The sequence below is a fragment of the Phalacrocorax aristotelis genome, chromosome 1, assembly GCF_949628215.1.
Source record: "Phalacrocorax aristotelis chromosome 1, bGulAri2.1, whole genome shotgun sequence".
NCBI lineage: Eukaryota > Metazoa > Chordata > Aves > Suliformes > Phalacrocoracidae > Phalacrocorax > Phalacrocorax aristotelis.
In genome coordinates, this window is record NC_134276.1 from 163,120,348 (window position 1) to 163,133,238 (window position 12,891).

The 12,891-nt window shown below is 45.6% G+C and overlaps 1 protein-coding gene across 9 annotated transcripts in view; it reads left to right on the forward strand.

The window, feature by feature from the left end:
- Positions 1-3,300: 3,300 nt before the first annotated feature.
- The window catches only part of ZC3H7B (zinc finger CCCH-type containing 7B), a 50,131-nt gene continuing 40,540 nt past the window's right edge, over positions 3,301-12,891 (forward strand). For 8 of the 9 annotated variants that reach the window (XM_075078077.1, XM_075078095.1, XM_075078119.1 and 5 more), the window contains exons 1-4: positions 3,301-3,517; positions 9,978-10,038; positions 11,957-11,990; positions 12,370-12,567. In XM_075078077.1, the coding sequence (XP_074934178.1) occupies positions 9,986-10,038; positions 11,957-11,990; positions 12,370-12,567 (285 nt within the window). In that variant the 5' untranslated portion in view covers positions 3,301-3,517; positions 9,978-9,985. Of the gene's footprint in view, positions 3,518-9,023; positions 9,098-9,977; positions 10,039-11,956; positions 11,991-12,369; positions 12,568-12,891 lie in introns of all 9 variants that reach the window. The other variant, XM_075078086.1, reaches the window with a different exon arrangement.

Below are 12,891 nucleotides of genomic sequence, written 5' to 3' on the forward strand. Positions count from 1 at the left end.
CCACCCGCGTCCTGGCGAGCGACGGGGGCGGCGTGGCACCGGGAGGTGCACCGGCCCTTGTTCCTGCCCTCGCGGCAGGGGCGGCACCGGTCTCGGAGGTGTCGCCGTCAAACCTCACGCCTGAGGAAAGCGTTTCATTCAGGCGCGCCAGTCATCCTTGCTTCAGGAAGCAAAAAGCATCTGTTTGCTTGACAGCTTCGTGTGTGCATCATGTGTGATGTTTTTATGGAAATATAAAAAACGTTTTATAAAAATAATATATATAAAGTCTATAGATAAAGTAAAAGCACATCTGATGGGACAGAGCGGGCTGAGTGTAAGCCTGCTTGCTACCTCAGTGTGTTTGCACAGGTCCTCTTAACCCAATCCCTTCTCTCCGAGTTGCAACCTGCAGGCACTGGCATAGGTACCGTTTCAGGTGGCAGCTGCAGATACCTGGTGAGCTCAGCACCGAGACAGGCAATAGGCTGGATTTATTCTGCCCTTTGGGCCCAAAACATTGTAAGAGACATTTTTCATCCTCTCACAATTCTCCCAACAGTGGTTTTAAGATAAATGTTTATATGGACCCAAGAAAGGAATGTCAGTAATTAGCAATGCTGGGTGATCTGGAAGGCTGTGCGTTGAGGTTGAAGGGCATGGAAGACCTTCTTGGTTCCAGGGGAGTACAAAAGGCAATTAAATTTCTTTATGGAGCATAACAGCTGAAAGAATAAAAGCCAGAAACCGGTACAGCAGCCAGATAGAGAACTTGAGAAAAGCTAATTTATAAATGATAAGAGGATTTTCTCTTGCAACTGGAGAAAATTAAGCTGAGGCGCTGACTAGATTATGGTTGTATGCGAAAAGTGTAAAGCTGCCAGAAAACGTAGAGCAGATGAGGGAATAAATTAACATAATCTCAAGGAAGACCTTGAACTTGGAAAATACAAGCAAAGAATTTGGCACCTGTTATTAGTTCCTTGCAATCTTTAGCAATAAACAGGATCATATCAAATATATCTGATCCCATTTGCTGTCACTCTCCCAAATAACGGCTAATTAACTGGGCCAGAGAGGTGAGAGTAAAGCCTTTAACTGTGGATGCAGCTATATTGGAACCAAGGCGGACTGTGGCACTGCAGCACAGATCCACAGATTCATTCCTTCTAAAAGAACAGCTTTACAAATCAAAGTAATTTTGATGACACCGTAACTAGTTTGTAGCAGGGATTGGTGGCGTTTTGACTCTGCTGACTACCTGCACAGGAGACCTTGATAACCATGCTTGCAAATTGTGAAAATCTTCCTGTTAACCACTAAGTAAAGATGTTATTTCATGAGAGGAGCAGTCCGTGCTGGATCACGGCGTTGCAGGACACCTCTCGGTCTTACAGGCAAAGGAAATTGGTCTGAAGGGAAGTATAACATGATATTCAACTGGGAAACGCAGTCTTGAAAATGAATGTCCTTGAATTAAAAAACAGTGCTTATTCCAAAATAACTCTTGATTCTGGGGATATTTTGGTTTTGTTCCTCTTTCGGCTCAGCTCCTCCTAAGCCCTCTTCTCCTCACCCAGCTCTAATGTCTTGCCTTTCAGAGCTGCTGCAGGGTTGGAAGCGTCCTGGGCTCTGTGACTCATTTGATGCTTAATGGCTCCATGATGCTGCCCTCCCAGTGTGATCTGGCATGCCAGGTCTCCCCGTGTTTACTTCCCCCCACCAGCCCTTCTCCGCTTCTGCCCAAAGTCACCCCTCCACAGGGATTGTCATTTAGTGTACATTTTGCCCAGCAGCTTCTATGGCAGCGAGCCCAGCTTGGTTTGACCCTACTCATTGTCACAGTGTCATTGCCTAAAAATAAGAGGTAACGAATCTGCTGAAAAGATAATAAAAGTAAACACTGTCTTACCCATGAATAACAGCAGTCTTTGGACCATAATGAGTATCTAAAAAACAGTGCATTGTGATTAAATATTGTGCAGTGCGTAAGATAGTGTTTTCCAGTGTTATATGGTACATTATACAATTCACAGCCTGTATTAAATAAATTATCGGTTTATTATGTTGACAGATCTGCCGGAAGCCAATCCTACTCAATATAATAAAGTCTTTCTTTTTCTGATCAACATGTTTTAAATATTAAACAAGTTTAGTACACTTCAGACGATACCTTCTACCTGCCTCTGAATCTTGTTGGAGTTGCTTAGCTGCAAAGCACAAAGTGACACTTTTTTGGGTCACTGTAAATAGAGAAGCAAGACACTGAGGAGTAAACACGTCACCGATTACACTAGAAAAGAGGTGATAATTTAAACCAGTGTCGGTCTGGAAATTATGATCTGGTGGTAGACACAATCCTTCAGGGAGAGGAAAACCTATCCTACCAGGGAGGCTGGATTGTGAGCCGAGCATAAAACTCATCTCAGAGGGTTATTTGAAGTTAATGGTAGTGCAGCTGGGCAGGGATGGATCAACCCTTGTCTAAGGTATCTCTGTCTTCACAACCATTTCCCACGATAGAATAACGTGTGCCGCTGGGTCCCCACTTCCCATCGGCAGCTCCGTTCCTGGGGCACTGCTGGCATGGGCTTCTGTGGAGATTCAGTCCACTTTCTGGAAATATTGGGGGATTTGTCACGAAAACAAGCCAAAACTCTGGTTCCAAAAAAGTGCCTAAACTCATATGTGTATACATAAATATAAAAACATACATGCATGTACATATATATCATATACATATATTGTATAATACACAATAGTATATAATATAGTAAGTTATATATACATACATGAATGTTTCCCCCCCCAAAGATTTATGTTTTCAGAAGATCTTATGTACAGGGAACCCCCTCAGCAGTGCGGGGTAAAATAAATGAGGTCTGGCTGGAATAGATAATTGCTCTGGCATAAGCAACAGCTCTGGCCCCCTTCCAGCAAACGTATAGGGGGGTGGGCAAAGGGTCACTGCTTCACATATGTGATAATCCTATGGGGGTGTCTTGTAATTCAGTTTATTGCTGTGCTTTGCATGCATGCAATTGCTCTGCAGAGGCAGCTTTCTTTTGGGGGATATTTTATGTGACAGCAAAGACAACCAGGAAGAAGAAAAACGTTGCATTAAAATAAGAACGGAGCTTCGACTGCTTAAGCGCTTTCGTTTTTTATTATATATTTTTTAAACCTAATTCACCTTAAAGAATCTCAAAACCAGCCACAAGGGAAAGATCTGTGAATTTTTGTAATGGAAAGCGGTAGCCTCTAGGGCCCAGAGGATATGCAGGGAGGCATTTTCTCTTGGTGGTGCAGCTGAGAGCGAGCGAGCGAGACCTGGAAATGAAAGTAAAGAGATCAGGAGGCACATGGAGGAAGCTGCAGGGGCAGCCGATCCAGAAGCAGAATGCTGCCTTCTATAATTAAATAGCACTTACTATTATTATTACTTCTAGTAATAATACATTAATAATATCTCTAGTAATACAATACCATTTATCAAGGAAAGTTTATACATAGTGTGGGGGGGAAATCCCAAGGAGAGGTGAGTCCTTTATTATTATTTTGGGGGGATTATTTTTGTCTTAAACCAATTCTGTATGGGTGTGTGTTTGTGTATGTAGAAAGGGGTGGACTTGAGAAACAAGAAAATCTGGATGTTGCTTCATTAGAAAGTAAAGGTTTCAGATAGTAACTGCGTGGATGAAATGTTGTGTAATTGCAAATTAAAAAAAAAAAAGTGGTGAAAAATAATATGGGTGAGATTTTGAAGCTAACCCCCTCTTCCGCCAAAAATGTGGGGTTTGCAAAAAAACAATTGTCAGAGATCCTAATCCCACCCCCTGGAAAAAAATGTGGTAGTAGCCTAAAAGTGGATAGCTAGGAGAAAAGCCCCTGGGTTTATATTAAAAACTTAGTATTAATTGCATTTGTGCCTGTTTGTGGTTTGTAGGTTTTAGAGCTGTGTTCAGATCCGTATTTAGGCTGCAGTTTCCCCCTCTTGTTTGGTATAAACCCATGAAACAGCAGAGAAATCCTTGTGGAATAGCTTTTCAGATGCACCTTCCGTAGGGGCTTGTAAAGTTTATCAGATAAGAAGGTTGTGGAATTTTTTTATTCATTTTTTTTCTTCTTTTTTTCCCCCCAGTTTTTTTAATGCTTTAGACAGTTTCCGGGTGGCAGGGGAGGTTATCTTTTATTTTTTTTTTTAAGTCGCCTACCAGACTGCTTGAGATGTGTGATTTTTATTTAAGCGGATGGGGGGTGGGGAAGGAGGAAGAATATGTTTTGGTTTGTTTTCCTTTTCCCGGGAAGTCTGGACATCTCCTGCGGCGGGAAACCCCTCCACGCAGGAGCGGGGTGGGGGGAATGCCGGGGTGCCGGCGCCCGGCCGAGCCGCGGGGGTGCGGGAGGCGCCGCCGGCCCCTCTCCGCCCTGGCCGGCCGAGGTGGCGCTTTGGGCCGCGACGGCCGCTAGGCAAGGCCGGGGATCGGCGGCCTAGTGCCGGGGGTGGCCGGGGAGGCAGCAGGCGGGAGCTCCCACTCCACCCGTGTGGGAACTGGCCCCGGCATTTAATTTTTAAAGCGAGGCAGGGGAGGGCGAGCTGGCCGGGCACGAAACCAAGAGCAAGTGGCCAAGGAATGGGCAGCATCACCCCACTCACCCCCTCCTCACACCCCGGGCTGCACTGCAGTGCCCTTTGGGCAGGGCCCGGAGGTCTGGGGCAGGAGGAATAGTGGCCTACAGTACATGGTGGTGTTATGTGTGGGTGGCCTGAAGTAAACAGAGTGTTATGTGTGGGGTGCAAGGGCGGAGGGAGTGGAAAATGGGGTGATGGGGGCCAGGGTGGTCTCTTGAGGCTTTGGCCACTATCTCCATCCATTTCCCAGGAAAACACCTGGTTGACACTTTTATTTTCAGCTGGGGACAAGGGGGTCATTGCTGCCTCACCCTGCATTTGCTGGAGGTATTGTTGGGTGAAGCTCATGGCACCCTGATGCCAGTTGCCCTGATGCTGCTGCAGGGCAGGAGAGGGACTGGCAGGGTGCAAGGCTGTGGGAGAGTGGCCACAGAGGTATCTTGGGTGGCTAGTGTGTAGAGGGACACAGTCATTAGAGTTGGTGGGCACAGCATGGTGCTGGGGACCCCAAGAGCTGTTGGCTGTGAGAAGCGTTCAAACCCAGGGAGTGGGGCATGGCAGAAAGCAGCCATGGGAGTGAGTGGGGGCCCGTGTTTGTAGTGGGCTGTGTGGCTTGTCTTCTGCTTGATGTGAGTCCAGTTACCGCTTCTGCTGCACCACCCAGTTGGCCAAACTGCAGTCAGTAAAAAACTCCATGTTGCAGACTAGTGCATCCTGGAGCCTTTTGCCTGGAGGAGAGCGCACACAGCCTGGGGATGAGCTCCTGTTTCAGCTCAACAACCTGCCACTTGCATCTCAGTGTGCTAATTTCTGGCTGAAAGGTTACAGTCAAAGCCTGAAAGTCGGTCAAGTGTGAACTCATTGCCATCCCGGAAATATTGTACGAAAACATTTGCCCAAATGCAGCTCTGGCAGGGTCAGGAATAACTCCCTGTCCTTGATAAGATAAATTCAAGTCTTTCTGTTCATCTCATAGTGTCTCACAGAGTGAATCTACTCAGTCTGTGATTGAGTCATTCTGTTTACTGGGTCATGCTTCCTTCTGAGGGCAAGAAAACCATTTTGCCTATCTGCAGTATTTTATTTCTGTCTGGCAAATAGTTTGTAACTCATTGAAAAACTATACAAACTATGAATAAAGTCCTCTCCAGATGCTGGACCAGAGAGGATAAACATGTCTGGACTGAAAGGATAAGAGCTTTGTAGTAGGGATATAAAAACCCTGGATTCGAATTCTGCTGGTGATTTCAGCAGACAAGTCTGGACAAACAAATTTGTCCAGGGGGAAAAAAAAACCCCCGATGCTTAGGCACACTACTCATGAAATGTTTTCCGCTGTATTTCTAAAAATATTTAAAAGACCGAGAAAACAAAAGCTAGATAGGCTCTGTGCTTGAAATTAATTATGCATCAGCTGTGGTATGGTGTGCAGCAGAACTGAAGTGTTGCACATATGGGTGGCTTGCTGTGTCTTGGGTTTGCTGGCGTAATGGGTATGTGGCTTGGTCCAAGGGTTGAATGAGACATGGTGAAGAGGCTGGGACTATGAGGGGAGACAGAAGTGACCTGAGTTTGCCAGGGAGGAGGCATGAGGAGCAAAAAGAGGAGTCTGAATAGTAGCCTCCAGCAGCGATGGGGCAGGCAGGATGGGGGACAGGTCTGCCATGTGTGAAGGAGGGTGCTGGCATGGAGTGATATCGAAAGGGAAAGGTGGTTGTTCCTGAGACGTCTGAAAGAAGTTGTTAGGGCAGCAGCATGTTGTGTGCGTTTTGAGGGTGTTGCTATGAGGAGATGAGTCTTATCTGCAAAGTCATGACATAAGCGTGAAGGCGTGACGGAGCTTTAGCAGATGAAGCTGGTCACCCACTTACAAGGAGAGAGGAATGTGGAGCAGTATTAGGGAGCAACAGTCTGGAGGGGAGATCAGGCCTGTGGTTTATGTTAGACATAAAGGCAATGGAGAGTGTTGGGTTGGAGGGTATTCACTGTGGAAGATGAGGGTAGTACTGCAGAGATTAAACACCATGCAGGGCACAGAGGGTTTTTTTAAATGAGGGATTTGTGGCATGCATCAGAACTGTAGCTGGTAGTTGTGGGACTTACAGAGACGCAGTATGTTGGTCAGCTGTTCACATGAAGCAAAGGTGGAGATATACATGTTGGATATAGTGACAATGGTGGTGAGGAGAGAAGAAACAGAAGGGGAGCTCCAGGATGCACGAGGAGTTGGATAACACTAGGAAGGAGACATGCTGGAGCCTTTCCCTGTAGTGCTTTGGCTCCACTCCAGCTTTGGTCAGTAATGTCTGAATGCCCTTGTCTGTGGGCAAGCAACAGTAGCCAGTTCTCATTGTAACACATGCCCACATCCTGCTGTGCAGGATGTTTTGGCAGTGGGGTCAGGATAGCCGTGAGAACAGGTACTGATCTCTTCTTTGCTCCTTGCAGTAGTGTTCTAAGAGCTGAGCTTAGAAGCAGAGGTTGAAGTGGGCTGTGCGTATCAGAAGCTTTTCAAGGTGATAATCTGTGTTCTGGATGTACACAATTGTGAAGGTGTGCCACAGAATTTTTGGAGTGCAGCCATTGACTTTGTGATGACCAGCCAGTGTTCAGCTGCTCCCCACAGTCATCAACAATCTCCCTTTTCATCAGATATGTGGGCTGCTGCTTCATTTCCCTGATTTCTGTTTTCTCCAGCATGGCTCATGTCAGGGAGCAGCAAGAGCAGGGCTATTCCTCCAGGAAGGACAAGCTAGGAGCCAAAGGTGATGGCAGCCACCAGCAGTGCCCTCGTTAACTAGGGTGCAGTACCACCGTACCTGAACAGGGCAGGCAGAACAACATGCTGATAGCAGGGGTACATCAACAGTCCCAGGGGGGATGAGGTGGTTAATTGGGTCTAGGGTCTGCCCAGTGAGTCCAGCAGTAGCAGGTGGTGCCAGAGACAGGACTGGAGACAAGCTGCCTACAGTGTAGGTCCAATGTTTGTCCAGAAGATACAACTGAGGACAGTTGCACCTACAGTATGGCTCAGATGAGGCAGTATGCCTGGAGCTGATCTTAAATGGAGCTTCTGGACCATGGGCCGAGGGTGTGTGGGTGGGGGTCTGAGGTGAGGATGTTTGGGGCATTTAAAGCCTGTTAGTGCACTCAGCGCCCAGACAGCTAGAAATCCCTCCTTCCTCCCTGTCCTTTCCCCCATCAGCCTTTGTGAGGGTCCCCTTGACCTTTTAACTCCTTTTCTCTCCCCTAGTTAATCTCTCGTCATTTACCGTGGTGGCTCTTTCCTCACCCTTGTCTCTGATGGCCCTCGCAGTTCTCCCCTACAGTGCTCTGGGGTTGCTCTGTCCTCCTTCATGGCTTTCACTGCTGTCTGTGTGGAAATGGTTCCTACTGCTCCTCTTCACCTTGACTGTTCTCTCTTACTTCTTCTGTCCTTGCAGAATTTCATGCAAGGAGAAATGTAAAATAAATGAACTCTTTTTTTTTTTACCCCCCGAGCCTGTCGGCCTGTAACGTTAGTGATCATATTAACTTCACAGTCTCCTTGTTAAATTTCCTTCTTTATTCCTGATTGCTCATTATCCAGGTTATTTATAAATCATTCCAGGCCTTCTGTTGGTGTTTTACTGAAGTCTACCTGCTCTTCTCCAATACTTCTGCTAAAAGCCTTTATAAAGATGCTGATCATCACTTACCTTGTCTGTTGGCTTTCCCTTTCTTGCTGTGCTGCCCATGCCATTCCAAATGCAGCTGCTTAAAATCTTCTACCTGCTGCTTGGACCAGATTGCCTTCAAATTTCATGTCTGATGACTTACAAACTTCACAGTGTACTTTCGAGCTCTTGCTTCCTTCTGCTACCCCTTCTTCCTGGTCTTTCTCTCGCTCTGCCTTTCCCCCTTCCCCCAACTCTCCTTCTTGGTAAAGGGCAGGTATTAATTCTTCTACATTTTGCATGGCACAGAGCACAATCAATATGGGCTTGCTGAGTTTTTAGGATTGATTTTCATGTACCTTAAAGGTCGCTTCACCCTGTGCCAGGCTGAATGTGCCATAGATACGGTAAGATACCTTAGAATAGTAGGGATGGTCTTAATGTAAAATGGAGCTGGGCGGTAATGCTCTCCAAGCTGTTGTAGTGTAGAGTCAGAGAAATTACTTTTGTTTTTCCCTTAGTCTCTTCAGAGCTGATCCCATACTGGGAGGGCACAGTGTCTTCACCTCCATCTCGTATCGGTGTTTCTGTGCTTGCTGCCTTCGTCCCTGAGTTACCATGACTCAACTGCTGAGTATTGTTTGTGATCACAGCTGGTTGATGGCAAGGCTGAGAAATTTGCTGTCACCAGCAACTCTGTTTTGCCACAAAGTGCCATCCCTTCTCCCCTTCTTTATTCTTTTCTTGTGTGGCAGACCTGTGTACCTTGGGGAGAGGTCAGGGAGGAGCCATTCCAAGATTTGCTCACAAAACACGGGATGAAGCTCATGTATCTAACGGTGTGATTCAAACACATTATAGTTGAGAAAAGGGACATTGCTCCAAAATGGCTCCATCACACTCCTTACTTGTCAGCACTCGCAGAGCCCCGGACTGGATTTGGTCAAACCTAAAAAAGTTACTGTGCCCATTTGTGGGCTAGGTGGGGATAACCCTCTCTTTAGTCTTCCTCAAGTGCTGCCCACCCCAGTTTAAAACACTGCAGGATAGGGCTCTGCTCCCTCTCCAAAGGAGCATTCCCAAGTCTCCACTGCTCTTGCCTGCTGATTTTCAGCACAAAATTCCCATTGCTTAGATTCATCACTGTTCTTTCATGTGGACCATGGCAAGCAATTCCATCTTTTTCCTGTGGGTCTCTCTCTGTGATATGCTTCCAGACACCTTACATAGGTTACCTGTTTCGTATGCCGAGCGGTAAACCAGTTTAAATCTGTCCCAGATAAACAGTGGTCAGAATTGCTTATCGTGGGAGGGTCCCAGCACAAATTCCTGAAATGGCTGCCAGTGCAGGGAAAATGTTGATTTATTTTTTTTCCCCTCTTTCTTAGGAGGCAGTCTTGACTACAGTTGGTTCCCATTGCTTTATTTACTGGCAGTCCTAAGTAGAGAGCTCATATTGAAATAATTCTTCTTTACCCGTGTATCCTGGCAGTGGCATGTGAGGAAAAGCAGATACTTGGTAGTGAGCTGCTTGTCATCCTGTGTCTGTTTTGTGGATAAATCATGGACTTTGGTGTTCAGGGCATCTGGCCTGGAACATTTTGTTAGTAGTAAATTCAGGCACACACAAAATACTTTGCTGCTTAATTGCCAGCAAGACCTATAATGACTCATTTTGTGTTGGTTTTTTTTTTCTTCTTCCTCTGCAGCAACTATAATGGAGAGACAGAAGAGAAAACAAGAAATAGAGAAAGGACTTCAGTTCATTCAGTAAGTGGACAACCTCATTGTTTCCTGTGGCTTTGGAGGCGGTTGTCTTTGTGTCAAGGATTGCAGGAACTGAGTTTTTTCTGTTCATCACTTTGGGGCTGCTGCATGGGAAGGAGATATTGGCCCTGAGGATTTTCACTGTGGTTCATCAGGGTGCTTCTTGTCCTGCCATCTCTTTAAACTTGAAATTGTATAATTTTGATTTCCTTGGGTTTTGCCCTCCACTGCAGTTCCAGGATGATCTTTATAGTCAGCATAATGCAAATAGTACTTGGACCTTCTACTTTATATTCAGTGTGAGGATCTCAAAGTGCTCTCTCAACAAGGTTATCCCACCTTTCTTAGAAAGGCAGGTAGTGTTTCTATTTTGTAGGTGGGGAAAGCAGGGTAAATGACTAGCCAGGTGCCCCATATAGTGCCTATAGCAGAAATAGATGACTTGGGCTCTTCACAGTTGCCAACCTGGTAGGTGCCTCAGGTCACTCTTCTGTAAATATGTGGCCTTCTAGAGTTTGAGGTTGTTGCTCATGTGGTAGCTACAAGTCCAAGTGCTTCCTTATAAAGCACAGTAATGCTTTTTTCCCTCCAGTGTTTGAGTTAGCAAAGGCCTCAGACTCAGGTCCAGGTCCTATGGTGAGTAAGGAAGCAGCAAGATTATAATCATATTGTGTAGATTTTGTTAAGGTTTGCTTTAAGTCCTGCCATTATTATGGCTGAAATCTGTGTATCTACAACAGGAAAAAAAGCCAAATTTTCCATGTTAAGTATTTATATCCTGTGGCATGGTAATGATACTTTTGCCCCAGACTGGGACTAAATGGGGCTGATAACTCAGTTTCAGAGAGGCGATTGTGAGGTTTATTTACTGGAAAGAAAATAATTTAGGAATATGGGGTGTTGTTCATGCTTGTAGAGCGTATCTTAAACTCCAAACCAGGGGCAGTGTAATTTGTTGCATTGTTTTGATGTGAAAGAGGGATACTCCAATTTTATAAGCAGCATGAATGCTTCTTACAAAGTGAGGGCATTTCCTGTAGTTAATTTTAAGGAGCAGATGATGATTAGATTAGATGAAATCTAAAAAAAAGTTTCTTCTCTGACCAATAAGATCATGTATACATGTTGTATTTCAAAGTTGAGGAGGGCCATGACAGGTGCTAAGGATTTCTCTAGACCCTGTTTTCTTCTCCTTGAAGAGAAAAAAATAAAAACATATGGACCAAACCTGGTGGTCTGATTTGAAGAACAAAATCTTTCATATAAGTCTCAGTGCTGTTGTGGGGTAGGTGTTCTCCACACAGGCACTACCAGTTTTGTGGCACAGCCTGGCAGCATTGGCCAAGACAGCTGGAGTTAAATGGTCTCCCAGATCTGTATTTTCTCCTTTCCTTTTGTGGTGTAGGCCTAAAGGCATGTGGCTAAGTTAACACAGAGGTAAGTGATTGCATTTATCACTCTGTGCCTTTGGTCACACCGTGGATTTGAGGAGGTCTTGGAGTGCCAGTTTGGTGCCTCTCATTAGAGCCAGGTGCACTTAAAATATGCCTGTATTCTCCATGACAATCTCTCACAGAGACTTTCTCAAAGATGGTGTTTTTTTTGAGGTGGATGGCTGAAGGCACATTACAGAGGATCATGTATGCACAGAAAATAGCTGAGAATAAGATTCCTCTAGTCTCAAATCCCTTTGGGACCTGACCATCTCTTGACATCACTGTGGCCATCACTGAGCACAGTGCTCCCTTTTTTTCTGAAGAGAATTGTGTTCTCTTTCCCCCACCTGCCTTTAAAGTAGTAAATTCTTCAGCAGTTTACCAAGATCATCAACAAAGGACCAGAAATATGGTTTCTTCATCAGACAAAAGCCTGTGTTTGTCTGGATGCCTGTTCCATGAGAATTTTCTCTTCTCTGTTCCAGGTCCACATTACCCCTAAGCCAAGAAGATTATGAGGTAATGAAGAACTTGTTTTCTGAAGTTGGGAACTCTTTGGTTAGCAAGATTTGTTCTGTTGCACAGCCATTAGTTTACATACCAGAAGTGGAAAGTGTGGGATTGTCTGTCACAATTTGTCCATAACTTAGAGCTTTAAGGTTCTGACAAAGAAAACTTTCAGGGAAAGGAGAAGACACTTGAAAGTTCAAAAGGAAGGAGATTTGACTGGATTGTTCTCCTCTACCAAAAGAGTGAAGTTTTACACGAGGGTGGGAGGGAGGAGAATCTTAGTGGGCAGGAAGCTTGCTAAAGCATATGGAAAGGAATGGGAAATTGGGAAACCTCTCCTGTCTCTGAATATCCACTTCAGTCTATTTGCTTTCTCTATGCTGCCCAGGCCTTTTTGCAGAAGCTGGTGAGAAACCTGTTTGCAGAGGGCAATGATTTGTTTCGAGAGAAGGATTTCAAGCTTTCACTGGTACAGTATGTAGAAGGGCTGAATGTGGCGGATTACGCAGCCTCCGACGAGGTGACCATCCCAAAGGAACTCCTGTGCAAGCTGCATGTCAACCGAGCTGCCTGCTACTTTGCCATGGTGAGCACCTTCCCAAGTCAGCCCCAGGGGCCAGGGAGGACATCGTGGTTGCAGTGCCATGCAGTTGGAAAAGAAGTCAAGAGGGGTTTCAATTAATTTTGTCCACTCCCTTCTTGAACACTGGAGTTGATGATAACACACAGGAAACTCTGATATCTCCCTGCTATCGCACTGTCTTGTGAGACCAGAGGAAGGTTGTGAAGGAGAGGGGGCAAGGCCTAAGGTACTGAGAATGCAGTTCTGGTCCATATTGGTGAGGAGTTAGTACTATGTGGAGATTGGAAGGAACGAATGCCTTCCAGTAGTGACTGAGTATTTCTCTGG